This window comes from Aedes albopictus, chromosome 2, assembly GCF_035046485.1.
Source record: "Aedes albopictus strain Foshan chromosome 2, AalbF5, whole genome shotgun sequence".
Classification (NCBI taxonomy): domain Eukaryota; kingdom Metazoa; phylum Arthropoda; class Insecta; order Diptera; family Culicidae; genus Aedes; species Aedes albopictus.
The window spans coordinates 67,152,363-67,174,274 of NC_085137.1; the positions used below are offsets into that span (position 1 = coordinate 67,152,363).

The 21,912-nt window shown below is 40.0% G+C and overlaps 1 protein-coding gene across 30 annotated transcripts in view; it reads left to right on the forward strand.

The window, feature by feature from the left end:
• Positions 1-21,238, forward strand: part of LOC109423877 (electroneutral sodium bicarbonate exchanger 1) — a 215,044-nt gene extending 193,806 nt beyond the window's left edge. For 24 of the 30 annotated variants that reach the window (XM_062849775.1, XM_062849771.1, XM_062849784.1 and 21 more), the window contains 7 exons: positions 1,331-1,616; positions 1,682-2,187; positions 2,248-2,560; positions 2,908-3,153; positions 12,362-12,621; positions 12,880-13,006; positions 20,626-21,238. In XM_062849775.1, the coding sequence (XP_062705759.1) occupies positions 1,331-1,616; positions 1,682-2,187; positions 2,248-2,560; positions 2,908-3,153; positions 12,362-12,621; positions 12,880-13,006; positions 20,626-20,745 (1,858 nt within the window). In that variant the 3' untranslated portion in view covers positions 20,746-21,238. Of the gene's footprint in view, positions 1-1,330; positions 1,617-1,681; positions 2,188-2,247; positions 2,561-2,907; positions 4,099-11,735; positions 12,148-12,361; positions 12,622-12,879; positions 13,007-13,066; positions 13,964-20,625 lie in introns of those variants that run through there. The other 6 variants (XM_062849794.1, XM_062849793.1, XM_062849798.1 and 3 more) reach the window with 4 other exon arrangements.
• Positions 21,239-21,912: the final 674 nt, after the last annotated feature.

Below are 21,912 nucleotides of genomic sequence, written 5' to 3' on the forward strand. Positions count from 1 at the left end.
ACTTGGAAGAATTTATTTGGAAATTTCCTACGAATCCCAGAGGAAACTGTGCAATTTTTTTAAGTTATTAAGTACATTTGAAGGATTAATCCAAGAAATATTTTTTAATATTCTCTTTTCTGTAAAAGAATTCTTTCATCCTTGAAATAGAAATAGACTTTTGGTAAAATGTTCTTTGCAACGACATTTTTATCTAATTTTCTAAATCATCAAATTGAAAGTGTAAAACGCACTGAATTGATATTATCTTGTTCAAATTACTCCAAGAATTCCTCAAGAGAACCCAAGAAATGTTTCAGGGTTCTTCCAGGGATTTCTCCGAGGAATGAATCAGGGATTGTTTCGGTTATCCTTCCAGGGATACTTCCATGGGTTCATCAAGGAAGTTTTCCATAGAATTCAAGACCGCATCAACATTTTGTAAACAAACATGTATCTGTTCATTTAGGGCTATCTAAACTCCACCAACACATCTCACCACCACTAACAGAAAGCGCAAACATCAAGCTTCCTGTTAGTGGTGGTGAGATGCGTGGATGCATTTCAGAAGTCGACAGAAACATGTTTGCTATGTTACGAAATGTTGATGTGGCCTTTCCAATTGTTGGACTTGATTTGTATCCTGGAAGGATTCGAGAGGACTGGGAAGATTAGGACATTCCGCAAGAGATTCAGATTTTTTTTCTCGGCATTCCTACAATAACTGATCAGGTACTCCATCAGGTTTCTCCCCTGAATACTATTTGAAATGGTTGCATGAAATCCGTCTAAATATCGTCTACGAGAATACAAAAAATATCGACAAGTCCTTAAGAGGATTGATCAATTTAGTTTATACTAATTTTATAAGGAAAACATCAAAAAACAATAGGAAGCAATCAGTGAAGTACTAGATTGAAAATAGTGAACTGAATTTTTGTATGGTGAGATGATCAATTCTCCGTTTCTGCAATGAAATGGTACAAACAGCGTGGGTTATATGATTTCTTGCCTAATTTGATGCTGTTTGAGCAAAAGTTTGGTTAACTGTGTTGTTTTATTATTTGTTTCTTACATCTTCAACAACACAGTTACCCAAAGTTTTGCTCAAACAGCATCAAATTAGGCAGGAAATCATATAACCCACGCTGTTTGCACCATTTCATTGCAGAAACGGAGTATTGATTATCTCACCATACAAAAATCCAGCTCACTACTTTCAATCTAGTACTTCACTGATTGCTTCCTATTCCAAATGATATGCCTTTAAGGTTGAAATACCACTCATCAACGTGTTTTCTTCTTCGGCAAGGATTACACTATTTATCTATAACATGTTTTCAATTTCCAGATTCTGGATCGGAACGTGGGTAACAGTTATCTTGGTCATTTTGGTTGCCATCGATGCCAGTGCTCTAGTGTGCTACATCACCAGATTCACCGAGGAGAACTTTGCCTGTCTGATAGCCTTCATCTTCATCTACAAAGCGGTCGAAAACGTGCTGCACATTGGAACAGACTTTCCGCTGAACACGGCTGGGTCCAAGTATGACTGCTCGTGTCTACCACCCGGGGATAAACCCCTTTCCACCGAAATTATTCACGAGTGGGCACAGTACGATAAGAAAACTTGTGCGGTAAGTTGGCCGTTGGTCGTTTCATTGAACTCATGGATCTGACTGTTTCTTCTTTCATCGAACAGCTACTGAACGGTACCCTCACCGGTTACGACTGCTCCAAACCCGAGTACATCTCCGATGTCTTCCTGATGTCGATCATCCTGTTCATCGGAACGTACATCATCTCGGTCATTCTTAAGGACTTCAAGAATGCCCTGTTCTTCCCATCGAACATCCGACAGTTCGTCAGCGATTTTGCTGTCATCATTGCGATCTTCTCGATGAGCACACTGGACTACGTCACCAACGTCCCGACGCCGAAACTGGAAGTTCCTCGGGAGTTCAAACCAACCATTCCGGATCGAGGCTGGCTCGTTCAACCATTCCACGAGAAGAACCCGATCTGGTCCCCGGTGCTCGCCGTTCTACCGGCTCTGCTGGGCACCATCCTGATCTTCATGGATCAACAAATTACGGCTGTGATAATCAATAGGAAAGAACATAAGCTAAAGAAGGGCTGTGGCTATCATCTGGATCTGTTCGTGTTAGCCTTGCTGATTCAGCTCTGCTCCCTCATGGGATTACCATGGTGAGTCACCACTTGATCAAATGAGTTCCAAAGGTTATAACCCTAATCCGAATCTTCCAGGTTCGTCGCCGCTACCGTGCTCAGTATTAATCACGTCAATTCACTCAAACAAGAATCGGAAACGGCAGCTCCCGGCGAGAAACCGCAGTTCCTCGGAGTGCGCGAGCAACGGGTCACCCACATTCTGATCTTCCTGACGATCGGCTGTTCGGTCCTGTTGACGCCACTCCTGTCCCACATTCCAATGCCAGTATTATACGGCGTGTTTCTGTACATGGGCGCGGCATCGCTCAAGGGCCTCCAGTTCTTCGACCGGCTGATGATCATGCTGATGCCGATCAAGTACCAACCGGACTACATGTTCTTGCGGCAGGTTAGTGCACTGTGCGTTGACGAATGATAAATATTTTTAGCACACGGCCGGTCCATTTCAGCTAAAACAGTCATACCAGCATTCCTATGTGAATTTCTCCACATTACAGGGGGGCTTCTTCAATGAAGTGTATTTCTCCTAGGAATTCTTCTACAAATTCCCACTGTCCTCAAAGGATCCTTTCAGGAATTTCTCTAGATATTCTTCTGGGAATTGATCTTGTAATTTCTCTTGGGGGTCCTCCAAGGATTCATACAGATATATCACCAGGGCCTTTGAGATAACTTCAATGATTATCTAGAAAAAAAACATTAACATTCCAATTTTTTTCCACTCTATCCCCGCAGGTCCCGATCCGCCGCGTTCATCTGTTCACCCTGATCCAGCTGGCGTGCTTGGTCATGCTGTGGGTCATCAAATCGTTCTCCAGCACATCGATCCTGTTCCCCCTGATGTTGGTCGTTATGATCGGTATCCGAAAATCGTTGGACTTCCTCTTCACGAGGCGCGAGCTCAAAATCCTGGACGACGTGATGCCGGAGATAACGAAACGGGCCCACGAAGACGACCTCCGGCAGCTGGAGGATGGCGAGGTGGGCTTTTATCGACGATTTATTGCTTGTTGTGTCGGCGATAAGCTATCGTCGCCACCACCCGTTACCACAATCAATGTTACAAAAGTCGTAGAAACTAAGCCAAACAATAGCAGCACCCACCTCACTCTGAACAACATTACCGACAACCACACAGCCCACAACTCCAACAATTGCACCACAGCCAACCACACCACACCTAGCATAGTGAACACCGCAAACAACGTCAACAATGCACAGAGCAGCTAAATCCTTGTTGTAGCCACACACGTCCTCTACACACAGCTTACCGTACCGGCTTGCCAGGCGTGTCTATATTTTTAACAACTTTCCTTCCCTACAAACCTCTGATGGTCTGTGTATTTTGAATTTCCCTAGACATATTCGTTAAGATTATTTATACACTCCAGATTGTGTAGCAAAAAAAAAAATGAAATCAAAAGACTCAAATTGGATCTTAGAACAAATCAACCCCTTTTGTTGGATAGGCTTAGAATGTTACTCCTCTTCGGACTTTGTTTCGCATTTTTTTTTTTCCTAGTTATCCATTCACCTAAACTGTTAACGCTCATCAAAAGATATATATCTGGATATTGATCAAAACGCACTTTTACAGTTTTATCCCATCGTGACAAAGTTTTTAGTCAATCTATTTTACCTAGTGCTACATACTGTTAACCGGTCACCACATTCTAATTGATCAAACATTGCACATCACCGCATTTAAACGTACCTACCTACATCATGCTTCCATGTATCACGCAGCGCTAAGCTTCATCACACTCTCATAAATATCCGACGAACAAGTGATTTATTTTTACAACTGAAATTCGATTTTATCTATGCATATGACTATTTTTAGTTTATTATTTACACACTTCTCTGTATGTATTTTGTATTGTAGAATGATTTATCGAATGAATAAATTAGGAAAATTTTTAGTAATGTTTTGTTTCATTTTTTTCTCCATCAATTCATCTTGGTTTCCTTGTTTAATTGAAAGGTTAAATCCGAAAATAGTTATTTATTTGTTCATTGTTATCGCTGTTTAAAAACTACGTTAATGATTTATCTTCATAAAGTTCATCTATGTACAATTCTTTTATTTGAAATACAAAAATGTCCAAATTTTAAAATAATAAAAACAGAAAATTTTGTCCCGCGTTGCTGTCATTCTGTTAGGGGCTTCTATAATCATGTTACGGGAATTCACTAAACAGCGTAAACCACTGATTAAAAATTATCCTTATAAAACGTCGCGATCACCAAGGCAATCTTTTAATATTTCACTCGCAATTTCATGATACATTTCAATAATCAAATAATCATGGCTTGCACGGTTATTTACGTTGTTTAGTGTTTAGTAGCCCCCCGATTTTCGCGGTATGGACGATGGTTGGTACTCTCAGCAGCTGATGCAGCTCGTGGTTGATTCGCCTTATCCAAGTCCCGTTTCCATCCGCCGTAGATGGTACGCAACTCTTTCCGCTCGCAAACTCCAAGGGCTTGTTGGTCCTCTGCACGTAGAGTCCATGCTTCGTGCCCGCCCATAGAGGACGACCGGTCTAATCAGAGTTTTGTAGATAGTTAACTTCGTGTGACGGCGAACTTTGTTCGATCGAAGAGTTCTGCGGAGTCCCAAGCAAGCTGGATTTTCTACCACAACACGTCTCTGAATTTTTCTGCTGGTTTCGTTGTCGGAACTTCAACGGACTCGACGGCGGTTTCAACGGACTCGATTTCATCACCATAGATAGAAATCCCGGGTGACGAGCGCGCGGCAATTCCTCCATAGAGACTTTTGCTATCATGTACTTTGTCTTCGACACATCCGATTCGCCTGACTTCATTCTTTAGTCGGATGTACGTTTCCGCCATCGTCTCAAATTTATATTATCAATATCATCAGCAAAACCAAGCAGCTTAACGAACTTCGTGAAAATCGTTCCACTCGTGTTTATTCCCGCTAAACAGTAAGCACGAAAGACCATTACCTTGCAGTAACCCTCTGCGAGATTCGAAGGGACTCGAGAGTGTCCCTGATACTCGAACTATGCACATCCCTCGATCCATCGTCGCCTTGATAAATCGTATCAGTTTTACCGGGAATCCGTATTCGTGCATAATCTGCCATAGCTGATCTCGATCGATTGTTTCATACGCCGATATAAAATCGATAAATGAATGATGTGTGGGCACGCTGTATTTCTGCAGCACCTGGCGGATGGCGAACATCTGGTCCATTGTAGCAGTTTTACCCATGAATCCAGCTTGATATTGTCCCACAAACTCTTTTGCAATCGATGACAGACGGCGGCATAAAATTTGATAGAGTATCGTGTAGGCAGCGCTCAGTGCAAAGACACAGAATCTTAAACAGAAAGAATCCATTGTTATTGTTTCTTCCTCTTCACCTCCCAGTTAGAATTACCGATGGAATCCTATGCGGAATTCCTGAAGGAGGAATTTTTCCAGATATCATCGAAGGAGTTCCATGAATACCTGATTCCTCCTGAATCCAGGTTCCTGAAGAAATCTCTGAAAGAATTCTTGAATAAATTCCTAACGAAGCTCCTGAATGCATCCGAGAAGAAACCCCTGGAACAAATCCTAGTCAAATCGCTGGAGGAGTTCCTGTAAAAATTATTGGACGCATCATGCTTTGAAAAGACGCTTGGGTTTTCCCATCGCCGAAAGTACTCATGGGAGGAATTTGAATAGGGATTCCAGGAGGACGTCTTGAAGAAAATTCCAGGAAATATTTCTGAAGGTATCCTAGGATGAATTTTCGATAGAAACCCTGAAGTAAAGGGCTCGTTCGGTGAACTACTTGGTTTGTAGTAATCATCAGAATTTTTATACCTACAATAAGATGGTAAATTCTTCATTTCTACGAAGAAATGGGGCACGTTCGGTGTACAGTTCTAGATTTGTAGTAATGAGCTGAATTTTAGTATGATTAGAAGGTCAATTCTCCGTTTCTGCAATGATATGGCGCAAAAAGCGTGGGTATTATGATTCCTAGCCTAACTTGATGCTGTTTGAGCAAAATTTTGCATAACTGTGGTGTTTAAGTTGCAAGAAATGGAGAAAACAGCACAACACAGTTTCCCTAAGTTTTGTTCGAACAGCATCAAATTAGACAAGGAATCATAATACACACGCTTATTAAATCATTTCATTGAAGAAATGGAAAATTGATCTTCTCACCATACAAAAATTCAGCTCATAACTTCAATTCTAGTACCGATTGTGTCCTATAGATGCGTAGTGTGGATGGACATCTATTGTCGTCGCGGTTTAAACCCGAAGTTTGCCCACATGCGACAATCGACTTTTCTCCAAATCCATACGTAAAACCTTACGTCGGACATAGTGCATTGGATAGCGGACCAGGTTCTCTATCCAACGCACTGTGCCCGACGTACATCCGACGCACGGTTTAGAAGAAAAATCGATTTTCGCGTGTCAAAAATTCCGATTTTCAACTGCACGAACAATATAATTCATCCGAAAGATTGCGGTCTGTAGAAAAGATAACCTCAAAATTTCGAGCTGAACTTGAATGCAGGTCACCCAAGTAACAATTCCTATGCTTTCTGCTCTTAGACAGTATTTATGAAGGTTTTGTCATTGATTCGGTGAAGCCTTTTAGGTTTGATAAAGCATTACATATGTAAAGCAGTCTCAATGACAAATACAACTTCAAAACACTTTCAATTCAATAAAACTTATCTGCATGCCTTTTTTTCGAGAAAAACTTTTATTCTAAGCGGACTGTGGAGTACGTGTTAAAACTTAATCCTAAAACTTCTTTCAAAGCCGTATGCATGGCATTTCGCATCGACCCTAAAACTTAATAGATTGCATAAAGTCGTCATAAAGTAATCTTAAACCTTTTCGGGATATCAAGCGGATGCAATCACTACATCTTCCAGTCTTCTCGGGGTGTATTGGCAACGCGCCTGTCTAGTGAGTAAGAATCGTGAGTTCGAGTCTTACCGAGAGGACGAGTAACTTTTTCGCAAAATCCACTTGAATTTGTACATTTCTCACTCACGCCAGTATTGGTAAAGTCTAGCTTTTGGAGTTCTCTAAGTATTTTTCCGGGATAGCTTTCCAACAGTATCTCTCAGGTTTTTTGCGAGGTTCTTGTAGAAGTTATTCCAGGGATTTCTTCTAGAGAGTTTCCGATGTTTTTCTTGTATATTCTCGCGGGATTTCACCGGCAGCTAATTCCAGAATTTCTCAAAGAGGTTCTTAGGATTCCTCCTTGAATTACCTGCCGGGATTTTTTGCAGAGGTATCACCGACGAACCGACGTGACAGTGGAGTTTCAAAAGTGTCTCCCTTCAATTTAACGGTCGACCACCGAAGCGAGCGAACGCTTCTGTCAAATCAACGCAGCCGCGAACCTTTTCCACACGGGGGTTTAGGGTTAAGCTATCAAATCAACGCGAACCGTTATAGAGGTGGCGGTAGTGTTCGGCTATTTTTCATCATGGCGTCGAGGACAACAAATTTGAATTTGTTTGTCACGTCGGTTCGTCGGTGGAGGTATCCCAGTTTTTCTCAGGATTTATTCCAACTATCTCTTTAGTTTTTTTTTTCAATAGATCTGATAGATTTTTCACAAGATTTCCCCTGGATTCCTTATGATATTCTCCGGGAATGTCTTACAAGGAATTTGATGGTTATCTCAGGAGGCATCCCTGCAAATGGAGATGAACCAGCCTCGGGCTGAAAATCTCCCTAATAAAGCTAATAACAATAATCCCTGCAAAAACTCCTGGAGCACTTATTGAACAATTCCCAAAAATGTGGATCCAGAATTTTGGAACGATTTCCGATAGAAATTCCGAGAAAATGAGGGAATAATTCCGATAAAATCTGCAAAAAAATGTCTCAAAATCAAAAAAAAAAAAAAATCGAAGAAAAGTCTGAAAAAAAGCTCTGAAAGACATCATGACAAGAACTCAATGAGAAATATCAGCAATAGCTTCTGCCAAAACCCAAAAGACTCTAAAAAAAATCTTGAGACAAAGTCCAGCATAAATTCAGAAAACCTCTGAAGTTATCCCAGGACCAATTCCGAAAGGAATCTTCTGAGAGAAGTACCGGGAGAAACTCCGAAAGAAATTTTAGGTGTAGCTTAAAAAGAAACATCTTATAAAAACCTTTAGGAAATATTCCAGCTGAAACACTCGTAGAAATCTTAAGCGAAAATCTAGAGAAAGCTCACGGTCACAATTGTAGGAGAAACTTTGAAAGTAATTCCGGCGGGAATTCTTGCAGAAAGTTCGTGGAAAGCTCCTTAACAAATCATTGCAGGAGCTCTGATAGAAGTCCCATAAATAACTCCTTCAGCAACTCTAGTAAAAGTCCCGGGATGATCTACTGCACAGAAAGAACGTTTTAATTTCCATTTTATTTTATTCGATTTTACATAAAATAATTTCTTGCATGCAAAGTTATACGCAAACTCTATATAGGAAAAGCAATCGGTGAAGTACTAGATTGATAGTAGTGAGCTTGATTTTTTTTAATATGGTGAGATGATCAATTCTCCGTTTCTGCAATGAAATGGTGCAAACAGCGTGGGTATTATGATTTCTTGCCTAATTTGATGCTGTTTGAGCAAAAGTTTAGGTAACTGCTTTGTAAAATTTGCAAAAAAATAAATAATACAAGAAATTTCCCGAAAATCTCTTTAGGCGAAGTGCAGATGGAACTTCGAGAAAATCCCGCGAGGGACTCTGAGAGCAATACCAGAGAAAGCTCCGGAAGAATTTGTGGAAAAAAAACTGTAGGATCAGATTAAACTTCGTGAAAAACTCCAGCAGAAATCGGTAGGAATTCAGGAATCTCGGAAGATTCTCAAGAATAAAAAATGCTCGAATCTTGGAAAAATGCCAGTAGGGATCCGGAAGAATCTCCGGAAGGAATTCAAAGAAAAATACCAAGAAAAATGCCATGGAGAAATGCGGAAGGAATCTTGGGAGAAATCCAAGGAGGCATTCCAAAAGGTTTTTCTAAACAAGTTCCGGAAAGAAACTCTGACGGAATTTCTGGAAAAAATCCTTGTTACGGTAGTTCTACACTAATTTCAACTACCAAATTCATACCAAAAATGTAGTTAACTCTATGGACTCTCCCTCTGAGTAGATCCAAGGTTTAGACACCCTGTTCATCGATCGTGTCATACTTTCGATACATTCCCTAGAGGAATTGCTGAAGGAACCCTTGGTTAAGTTCCTCTAAGCCTCTAAGCCTCTAAGCCGAAAGAGAGATGGATTTGTGAAAAAGGAGTGTTCATGGTGTGGCTTCGAAGTCAGTTTGGCTTTCTATTCCACAGAATCGTTACATGTTTTGTGGCTAAGGTGGGAAATGCGCCGGTCTAACGAACACGGAGTCGTGGGTTCGACTCCTATCAGAACGTAATTTTTTTTCAGAAATTTTATCTCTCAATTAGCAATATTTCATGGCAGCCGAGGCCTGTGGCGAAATCGTTCACACGTTTGTTTCATAAGCAGATGGTCATGGGTTCGATCTGAGCCCATGGTTCAAACGGATCCGGATACTTGGAAATCGGCGATCGGCAATTCATAATGGACCCCCAATCGGACTGGAAAATGGAACAATCCACAGCCACAGATCAACATCCTGCTCATCATTCTACCATGATGGGATAGAAAGTGAAAGTTCGATATAGTTGAATTAGAATAGAATACATTTAGGCGCTGGACAAAGTGTAAGTACAGCTTCCAATTGGAATCGCTCACGCAGTGCCCTAGTGGTAAAAAGAGCTGTAAATTAGTGATTGAAGAATAAAAAAAAAACATTTCATGCCTTCTAATTACAAGTTTTCCAGTATGTTCCTCAATGCATCCCTGAAAAAATCTCTAAAACGAATCCTAAACAAATCGCTGGATGAATTCCTGAAGAAATCCTTGGAGGAGTTTCTTGATAAATTGTCCGCAGGAATACCTGGAGAAATTATTGGATGCATCATCCTTGGAAAAGACAGGGCCCATATAGCCGAGGCGGTAAACGCACGGGTATTCAGCATGATCATGCTGAGGGTGATGGGTTCGATTCCCGGTCGGTCCAGGATCTTTTCGTAAAGGAAATTTCCTTGACTTCCTTGGGCATAGAGTATCTTCGTGCCTGCCACACGATATACGCATGCAAAATGGTCATTGGCAGAGGAAGCTCTCAGTTAATAACTGTGGAAGTGCTCATAGAACACTAAGCTGAGAAGCAGGCTTTGTCCCAATGAGGACGTTACGCCAAGAAGAGAGAGTGATCCTTGGAAAAGACGCTGAAAGAATTCCTGAACGAATTTCGGGAAGACACTGGAAAAATTTGCAATTAGAAGGCACAAAATGTTGCTAATTGACAAATTGGGAGAAGAAATATGCGAAAAAAACGGGTTCTGATGGGATTCGAACCCACGACTCCGTATTCTCTAGACCGGCGCTTTAACCAACTAAGCCACAGAACAGGTAATAATTCTGCGGAATAGAAAGCCAAACTGACTCCGAAGCCACGCCGTGAACACTCCTTTTTCACAAACCCATCTCTCTTTCGGCATCGATGCCAATCCACAACACACTTGCGTTTGTGCCCAGCCCACTAGCTACAAGTGAGAGCGAATTGTTTATGTGAAGTCGAGACTTGTTCTCGCACTCCACATACCTAGCCACCAAGCAGTTTGTTTTGCTGGTAGTCTAATTTCGGGAAGACTTTCTGAAGGAATGCCAGAAGCAACTCCTGAAGGTATCCCAGATGGAACTTCCGAAGGAATCCCAGTATTAATTCCGGAAGGAATCAAGAGTCCCTGAAGCAATCCCTGGAAGAAATCCGGAAGCAACTTCTGAAGGAATCTCGGAAGCAATATCAATATGAATTCCTAAGGGTATACCAGGAGGAATTTTAGAGGAATCCCGTGATGAATTCCTGAAGGATTGCCGGGATAAACTAGGAATCCCTGGAGTATGTACAGGTCGGACTCGATTATCCGGAGTCGGGTTCTGAAGCTTCCCAAAAATATATCTGGGGAACGGAATGATGTACAAAGGTGAAATTTTGACTGATTACTAACCAAGGTTGGGTAGACAAAGTGTCAAAATTTCAGCTTCATAGAACATTCTGTTCGCCAGATACATGTTTGCGAAGCTTCAGAACCTGATTCCGGATAATCGAGTCCGACCTGTATGTATCTGTTATGTTATATTATAAAATCTATTGTTTGTTTTTGTGCAATTTTGTAGAATACCTTCTCCAGACAGTTTTGGGAAAGAGAAAATTCATTTTCGTTGGAAGTGGTAATCCATGGACAATCTCAATCACGTTGATGATGTAGATAATGAAATGTTTTATTTTGTGATTCACTCGTAGGATACAAATCGTAGATTATTTAATCTGCTTGCTCACTCCGTACCAACTATTGCGCCCATTAGTTAGAAAGCCCCCTCGATTGTGATAAGTACACAAACCGATTGTTGAGAAAACAATATAAAACTGTTTCTTTTTCCGTCCGGTTTCAATATTTATTTCTTTATATTTTCTCTCTCAAACAGGAAAATCACACGCTTCTGACCGTGCCAAGCACTCAAATTGTCGTTACTAATCATTAATTGAACGCATTTTATTATAGAAATCTGTTGTTGGAACATTTTTCGTTCATTTATTCAAGATCACACGTTTGTAGGAAAAGTTTTTGATTTATTCATTGATAATAGTAAATTGGATGCAAGTTGATATGTCTGACAAAAAATAGATTGCCACAAAATATTGTAAAGATCGCAATTATGGAAAGAATAATTAAAACAATTTTGAAGGAAGCTATATACAAAACAAAACACAGTAAATTAGGCTACTTGAAAAAGTTGCGATGTTTTACAATGTTAGTAATACAGGATACAATTTGATGTAACAATATAAGGAATTGGAAAAATGATCAATATACTAGAAATGTAGCAAAATTAATTCCATCACAATTGGTTTTATTTCTACAGTCTCCACATGGTTTAATCATTTCCAAACAAAATTCATTTTTATCATCAGACACAAATTGAAAAATCTCTGAACACATCTAATATTTCCCTATTGTCACTCTCCCGGAAAGTCCTATGTGAACTGCCATCACCCATACCATCCAAATGACACCATTATGCGCCATTTCCGGTCTTCCTCGCCCACACAGGATTCGGGTCAACACTCGGCCGACAATCTGCAACTACCGTTGGAAAACGGAACCTTGAGCTGCAAACCGCAAATCAACATTTCGGAAGAGGTGAATCGGACCACCATCTGGAAGCAGGTTAACAACTGTAACGTACTGTTCACCAAGAAGCAACCCAACCGATCCCAGCAAAAGTATCACAAACAATCGAACCCACCAGCAACAACTGGCAATCTCAGCAACCAGAACACCAACGAACAAACGCAACAACAACCACAATTGTGAGTGACATTACTGAACAATCGAATTCTTAAGATGTTACGACTAATTTAGTACTAGCCAATTGATAAGATATTCGACAGGAAATGACTTCCCATAAACACTGACTGAAAATTCTACGGAGATTTTTAAGAATTTTTTAAAAAAATCTTGAAAATCTTAGAATTTTCTAAAAAAAAAACAAAGAAATTATCGACATTAAGTCGAGCATTTCTAAAAAAAAGGCCATTACAAATACGAACTTTCCCGGTTTTTTTCAGACTCTCCGAGAGCAAGTCGAAGAAAACCAGCGAAATCGACAAAAGACTGTCCACCATGCGGGAAGAGGAGGAAACCAACTCGGACGATGCCAATCACCGTCAATTAAACCACCAAAAACGAACGCAGGTTTAGAGCAAATCAATTATAGGCGTGCTTATACATACTTACTGAGATCCTTCCATTTAGTCAAAAACCTAAAGAAAACCAACTTTCAGTAAAAGTGAGACCCTCCCATGAAACACGCTACAACAACTCCTCTTCTTTTCAAATATTAAAATAAAAAAACTCCAACAACAATCATCGCGTGCGCCACATACTCATAGGTTTTAAGTGTCCAAATGTGTGTACAGTTCGATAAACGTGATATTTTTACCCCCGGGTTTATGTAAGATCACACTCATATTTTAACCTATTCGTACGTATGTAATCGACTCGTTGCTGTTTCGTTCGTTCGAATTCGATTATAGTTGCTTGATTAGTGGCTAAATTAGAACCATGCATAGGACCATCAGGCCTTTAGGAAGTTTTGCATCAAAACATAACCGTGTAGTGTCAGGACAATGTTACATTTGACATTAGGTATTAGGCGAATGCGTGTGATTCAATGTTGCATTTAGTGAATGATAAACCTGCACGCCAATTTTTAGTCAAATTCGTTTCAGTCATTTCATATTTAACGCCATCAAATCAAACCATGTGATTCAATTTCATAAGAATATGTTTTCGAATCTTGTTGTAAATAATTGTTTCATCAGTCATCAGTCAGAAAATAGCTACATATTGGTAATTGTAATGGCCTGTATACAACTAAAAGTTGATTGATGATCAAATAATGTGATACTAAAATGATCGTTGAGACGTAGGGAAAAACAGTTATTGATAAACGAAAAATGCCGTTATAATTACTTAACTCATTGAAGTTGTTTCGTTCAAGTTTGCTGCATTCATATAGACTTACTTTCCGAATATGCATAAAAGGGCGCGGCTTATTTTTGGAAACTTTTGTGAATGAGAATTCGTGTGCTTTCTCGATTTAAATCACAGAAAAGGGGAAAACGCCTATTTGAGCAGTTTATCTGTGACGATAAATACCTACTGTGGATCATTCTCAAAGTCCGCTACAAAGTGATCATTCATCGACGAGATCCTGGTACATGGAATAGATAGGGAGTAGATCCTTTCACGATTTTCACTTTTCAAAAAACGAAGTTCCACTAGGTATAACTTTTCGAAAAGTGCAAAAGTGGCCGCGTTATTTTCTGTTTATTTTAACCAACTCAAGATTATCAAAAATTCTTAATTCCTAAAAAAAATCTTTCAAGAAATAAATTATAATAATAATTTAGGATTTTATCCATAATTATCCAATTTTTTTTCCAAAACCACAAGTAATTATGTCAATTATTTCTTTATAAGCACCTCTTCAATCTTACCATAGAATTTTACGAAATAACAAGCTTGGTTGGATGGCTAACTTTTGTGAATTTTATTCATGGAATACGAAAATAACTTTCTTTACCGATTCGGGATCATTCATAAACCACGTAGACGTTTTGGGGGGGAGAGGGGGGGGGGTGTCTGGCCAAAGTCTACGCTCCACACAAATTTCAAAATTTTTGTATGAACGAAAGTCTACGGGGGGGGAGGGTGGGTCTGAAATGGCCAAAATTTGGTCTTCGTGGTTTATGAACAGCCCCTTCTTGTAGGGAAAGAGAAGGACTTTGTAACACCATATGTAGCCTAAAATAAATGATTTTTTACTAGTTTTCAACTTAAACCAACGTTTAGAGCAAAAAACCTGGGATTTATTTATGAATTCCTCAGGGAATCCTTCTGAAATTCTTCCGGGTATTTCTTCAGCAACTTCTCCAGGAACTCCTTCACGAATTGCTCAAAGAAATTCTTCTTCGTGAATACCTTCATGAACGTCTTGCGGGTTTCCGAGAGTGAGTGTTCCACGGCTTATTCCAAAAAATACACTTTTTCTTTCAGAAATGTTTACAGATACATCTGCATGGACGCATCAAAGAATTCCTCCAGGAATTTCCCCATAGTTTTCTGCCGTGGCTCCATCATGGATAAAGATTCCTTCAAAAATTTCTCTTAGGATTTTACCACAAATTCCTCCGGAAATTTCTCCTGGAATAACTTTAAAGGTTCATCCAGAGATTGTTACAGTATTTTTTTTTTTTTTTTGAGGATTTCTTCAAGATTTTCTTCAAGGATTCTCAAAGAAGTTTCATCTTAGCTATTTCTGCAAGTATTTCTTCAGATATAATTTTTTTTAGCGGGTTTTTCCTTAAAAAGAAAATCTTCAGGGTTTCTTTCAGGAACTCTTTGTGGCATAGGTTCCCAAACTTTCAGGACGCGCGACCCCCTTTGCCAGCTGACGTAGGTTTCACGACCCCCCATAGAAATTCCCTCATTTGTTGTCTGTTACAGTAAAATATTTTACTGTCTCTTGCGATCCCCTGAATGAACGCCGGCGACCCCCCTGGGGGGTCGCGACCCACAGTTTGGGGAACCATGCTTTATGGGATTCTACAGGAATTGTTAAGGAATTCTCTTAGGAATACTTGCGGCATTCCTTCAGAAACTGCTACAGGGATGCCTCTAGAGATTTCCCCATGAACTCTTCTTAGGTTTCCTTCAGTATTTTTCCAAGAAATCATTCAGCGATTTCTTCAGTACTTCCTCCTGGGATTTCTTCCGAAATTGCTCCTGGGATACTTCCAATGATTCCTCCAAAGAATTTTGCAGGGATTCTTCTAAACAATCCTCCAGAAATTCCACTTGAGATTTCTCCAGAAGTTCCTCTAGATATTCCTCAAGAAATTCTTCTTGGCATTCCTCCAGGGGTTCCTCCAGGAATTGCTCCAGGGATTCTTCCAGTGATTACCCCAGGAATTTCTCCACAGATCCCTCAAGGAATTCCTCTAGAGATTCTTCCAGGATTTTGTCAAAAGATTCTTCCAAGAATTCCTACAGGCATGTCTCCAGGAATTTCTCCATGGATTCCTCCAGGAAGTGCTCCAGGGTCTCCTGCAGGAATTCTTCTAAGCATTCCTCCAAACATTCTTCCAGGCATGACTACAGAAATTCATCTAGGAATTACTCATGGGGAACTCTCTAGGGATTTCTCCAGGAATTCCTTCAAGTATTCCTCCTGAAACTACTCCAAGGATGTCTGTTGGGATTCCTCTAAGGATTCCACCAGGAATTCGTCCAGAAATTTCTCCAAGGATTCCAGTAGACATTTCCCCAAGGATTCCTCTACGGATTCGTCCAGGAATTCCTCCAGAGCTTTCTCCAGCAATTCCTACAGGAGTTCCTCCAAGCATTCAACTAAGCATATCTCTAGTAATTCCTCCAAAAATTCCACCAGGTATTCCTGCAAGCATGCCTTCAGGAATTCCGGCTGAGGTTCTTCCAAGAATTTTTTATTCTTCAACCTCTTAACCTAATTTTACAGCTCTTTTTGTCCACTATGGCACTGCGTGAGCGATTCCAATCGGCGACTGCACTTATACTTTGTACAGCGCCTAAATGTATTCTATTCTAATTCCACTAATTCTAATTCGAACTGGTAGCCTTTGCGCTGCTGTCTTTTCTACCCTGTCCATGGTAGAATGATGAGCACGATGCTGATGGTGTGGTTTATGTTCTATTTCCAGTCCGATTGGGGGTCCATTATGAGTTGCCGTTAGCCGATATCCAAGTTTTCCGGGTTCGTTAGAGCATATGCTCAGAAGAGGGTCAGGTGTCAGCCGCTCTCGGGGAGAAGAGCAGCTGACGAAAAATTGCAAGTGCCGGGGCTGGGATCGAACCCATGACCATCCACTTATGAAGTGAACGTGTAGCCACTACGCTACGGGCCCCGGCTCTTCCAAGAATTGTGTCAGGGTTTCCCCCAGGAATTTATCCAGTAACTCTTCCGGAGATTTCTCCAGGAATTGCTTCAGGAATTCCTCCAATAATTTATCCAAGAATTCTTCCAGGCATTCCTCCAAGTATTTCTCTGGGGATACCTCCAAGAATTGATTCAGAGATTCTTCCGAGAACTTATCCAGGAATTCTTTCAGGTACTCCTTCACTAGGAAATTCTCCAGAGATTCCTCCAGGAATTACTTCAGGGATTGCTTTAGGTATTCCTTCAGGAAAATCAAGGAAATCCTCCAGATTTCACAAATTCACAAATTCCTCCAGGGATTTTTTCAAGAGTTCCTTCCAGGGACTCCTCCAGTGGTTTCTCCAGTAATTCCTGCAAAGATTCCGCCAGGAACTTTTCCAGGCATTCCTACAGGAATTCCTCCAAAAATTCATCCAAAAATTTATCCTCCATATATTCTTCCAGCATCTAGCATCTTCCTCTGGCATCCTCTAGCAAGGATGCCTCTGTTCTTTCAGGAAATCCTCCCGGCATTGCTCCAGGATTCCCTTTAGGAATTCTTCCAGTGATTCCTCCAGGCATTCCTTCAGAAATTTCGCCGAAAATTCTTCTAATAATTGCGTCAGGAATGCTTCCAGAAATTCCTTCAGGGATTCTTCCCGGAATTTCTACAGTAATATATCAAATAATTTATCTAAGAGTTGCACCAGTTATTCTTCCAGAGATTCCTCCAGAAATTTCTACAGTTGTTCCTCTGAAATTTCTCCAAGAATTAATTCAGGCATTCCTCACGAGATTTCTTTAAAAGTTCCTCCAAGGATTCCTACCTGAATTCCTCTGGGGATTCCTCCTGGAATTCTTTCAGGGATTGCTCATGCAGGTATTTATCCACAGATTTCTCTAGGAATTGCTTCAGGAAAAATAAGCAAATGCTTCAGTTATTGCTTCAGAAATTCCTCCAGGCATTCTTCCAGGAATTCATTCAGGAATTCCTCCTGTCTTCCTTCAGGGATTTTTCCAGAAATCTTTTCAGGGATTTTTCTAGGAATCCCTACAGGGAATGCTCCGGGAATTCTTCCAGGGATTGTTCCAGGAATTCCCCTAGTGATTCTTTCAGAAATACATCTCGGGATCTCTTCAAAAATTTATTAAGGGATTCGTGCAGGAATTTCCAAAATCACCCAAGAATGTCTCCTGGGATGCCAACAGGAATATCTAAATACTTTTTTTTTTAATTATTTCAAGGATTTCTTGGGAAATTTCTCCTGCGATTTGTATTGGAATTCTTCAAAATAATTTAAGAAGAATGCATACAAGAGAGCCAGGAAATTCTTCAAGAAGTCATCCAGAAATTCTTTCACGATTTTCTGCAGGAAATTCTGTAGAAGTTCATCCACTGATTAGTGCAAGATTTCATCCACGAGTTCCTTCAAGAATACTCTCTGCAGTTCCTGAAAAAGAATTCCTTCAGAAATTCGTCCTTCGATTCTTTCAGGAATATATTTTGAGATTATTATATTTACCCCAAGAAGTTTTTTTTTTTATTCTTAATCACTTAACCTAATTTACAGCTCTATTGTCCACTGGGGCACTACGTGAGCAATTTCAATTGACAGCTGCACTTACATTTTATACAGCGCCTAGATTCTATTCTACTTTATCGAACTGGTTGCCTTTCTGCTGCTTTCACTTTTTCTACTTTATACCTAGTAGAATGATGAGCACAAGGATGATGATGGATGGCCGTTGTTCCTTTCCAGTCCGATTGGGGGTCCATTATGAGTAGCAGTTCGCCGATGTCCAGGTGTCCGGGTCCGTTTGAGCCATGGGGCTCAGAAAAGGGTCAGTGTCAGTTGCTGTCGGGGAAAAGCAATTGACGAAAAATTGCAAGTGCCGGGGCTGGGAATCAAACCCATGACCATCCGCATATGAAGCGAACGTGTGACCAACTACGCCACGGGCCCTGGCTAATCCCAAGAAGTTATCCGTAGATTTCTTCAGGAACTCCACCAGAGACTCCTTTAGAAGTTTTTTCAGGGATGTCTTGAAAGTGTTCATTTCGAATGTCTTTCAGGGATTCTTCCAAAAAATTGACAAGGGATTCCTTAAATAATTCCACTAAAATGCCTCAAGGCTTCCTTCCAACGATTGTTTCAGGACTTATCCTAGGATCTGCTACTGAAAATTGTGTAGGGATTTCTCCAGAAATTTTTCCAAGAAGTTGCCTAAATGTTTTCGGGAATCCCTCCAGCAGTTTGTTTTTGGAGTTTACTCAGGTATTCCATCAGAAATTCTCACAATAATGCCTCCAGGGATTTTCAGACATTTCTCCAGTAATTCACACAGGGAACACTCTTTCAAAAATTCTCTCAGGGATTCCTCCTTGATTTTTTTAATGCACCCCAACATTCCTCTAGGAACTCCTACTTAAATTCCTCTAGACATTTCTTTTTAAATATATCCCGACAATTCGTCCCGGAATTCCTTCAGGTGAGTTCAAGAATGCTTCCAAGGATTTCATTATTTGAGAGTTCTCTGGAAATTCTTCAAGAACAACTCTAGGGATTCTCTTCGGGATTTCTTACAAGGATACCTTGAAGATTTATTCCAAAGATAGTTTCAAAGCTTTTACGAGATTACCTTCAAGAGTTCTTTTAAGGATAGGTCAGAGCATACGTCAATTGACATTCCTCTAGGAATTTCTGAGGATTATATAACCAGTATATGAGTATATAAAATATCTTTAAGGAAATTCCGGCAAGGATGCACTCGGAGCAATACCACTGAAGGTTTATTCTCAAAAGAATACAGATCCAGGACATTCCAAGATTCTCAATAAGCATAGACAAACAGAATGATTAATTACTGAAAGAACTCAACAATTAGTCATGAAAGACATTATGAATACATTTTCAAAAAATCTTCTGATGAGTTTCCATTATGTTGGAGCAAATGTTGAAGGAAATCATGAAGAATCCATCCATTTGTAGATACTTACAAAAAACAAAAAATATGAGCTACAGAAGAAATATGGCACGAGTAAAAATAAATCTTTAATATTCTAGATCTTCTACCATCACCACTCTGATCTGCCAGAAAGGCCATATACATAAACAATTAAACATCTTAATATGTTATTAACAAAGGGTGTTTAGGACCTAAAATGATAGAGTAAACATAGAGTTTTCTCTTTTTAGGTGATTTAAATGCACACGAATTCTAATAATCAATAACTCTATAACCTTAAGGCGAAACTGGAAGCATTTCCTCACTTTTTGGTTTTTGATTTTTTATTAAATAACGAAGCAATATTTTTAAAATCGGGTTTCGTGCACATGTTTTTTTTTTTTTTTTGAACAAAATTTCACAAAAAAATGGTTTCTGCCAAAATGGAAAACATTTTCCACCTCGAAAAAAAAATCAGAAGATACCTTGATCCATACTCTACATGTGTACGAAAACCGATTTTGAAAATATTGCTTCGTTATTTAATAAAAAATCAAAAACCAAAAAATGAGAAAATGCTTCCAGTTTCGCCTTAAGCATTTACCGCACAACTTTTAGTAACGTTTCATTTCTTTCATTACCCTGAATGTTGCATAATAGCTACTGTAATGAAGTATCTAAATCACATACAATAGCTACATACCATCATACAAAATAGGAAATACCTAAATTCTAATCCATTGTTCAATATACATTTACGCCTAAAACTAGAACTAGAACCATACAAACCGGCTCATTCAAAACCATTTGCGCTTGAAACGTCACAAATGACGCAAACAAACTTTCTCTCCCCCGCCACGTGTGCGCGTCGAACATTGCTGATGATGTGATTCCCCCACCACAACCATAGAAACTGAAGCACGAATTCTGGATGAACTCGTCGCGGGGTGGCCACAAAACTGCCGGAACGAAGCACAACGACAACACAAGCGGGCGCGCAGAACGAGACGCTTCCGAAACGCAAGTTTGAGACGATCCAGTACCGACCGTGTGACTGAACCGATAGCACAACAGCTCAATTGTACCATTTTACGTATAGGACGTATCAATGTGGGAGATGCTGAAACCGGAAGGAATGCATCCGTAAGATCCTTAGAGAAATGACAAGCCTCGAGAACAGACAGGTGCTACCACCTCCACCAGTGTACCTCTAGGTCAATGTAGTTGAATACCGTTCAGTGAAGAATATTACCGCTGAAAACAAGCTCTTTTACCCAACTACCTATATGTAGACAACCATTTTATAAACCAAGTAATGAGGAAGAATAGGGTGTTGCTGCAAGTTGCAACCAACGCAGATGTCTCAATTATTGGAAAGCATCCTCAGGGATGCAATGCAGACCTCCACGGCCGTTAAATCGAAGAAAAAAAAACTAGAACGATAACGTTTAATGGATAAGACTAACCCGATTGTAAAATTTGAACCTGACAACTATTGCGATAATAAATAATTGAAAAACGTCTGTTGAGCTAATTTTTTATTTGGGTGACCTTTCCCGCAATTGAGATTAGTTTTCCTAGGCAACCGCTTGTAACTGCCGACTAGCTCAGTAGGAGAGCCTTCCTGAATCTTCTTGAAACAACACCGCAGAGAATCTTCATACTGTCGGACAGAAAAACTCACGTCACGTCACATTTACACAAACGTCATACTAAGAGCAAAATACCAGGGTTTTCTTCATGAATGCTTTATAAACACTTTCAGAAATTCCTTAAAGTATTTCTTCAGAAACTTCTCTAGAGATTCTTTCAGGAATTCCTCCAATGACTTCTCCAGGAATTTCTACTTCGTGAATTCTTCCATTGGCATCTTGCCGGGTTCCGATAGTGATTGTTTCAGGGTTTGTTCCAAGAAATGCTTCAGGAATCCATTCCACGATTCCTTCAGATTTTTTTTTTTTACAGATACTACTACAAGGATGCATCGACTAATTCCTCCAGGATTTTTTCCATAGCTTCCTTCCGTGATTCCATCATGGATAGCTCCAGAATTTTTTTCAAGAATTCCTCTAGAGGTTTCACCAGACATTCCTCCGGTAATTTCTCCAGGGATAACTCTATAGGTTCCTCCAATGATTACTTTTTCGAAGATTTCTCCATGGAATTCTCTAGAGATTCCCAAAGGAATGTGAACGTA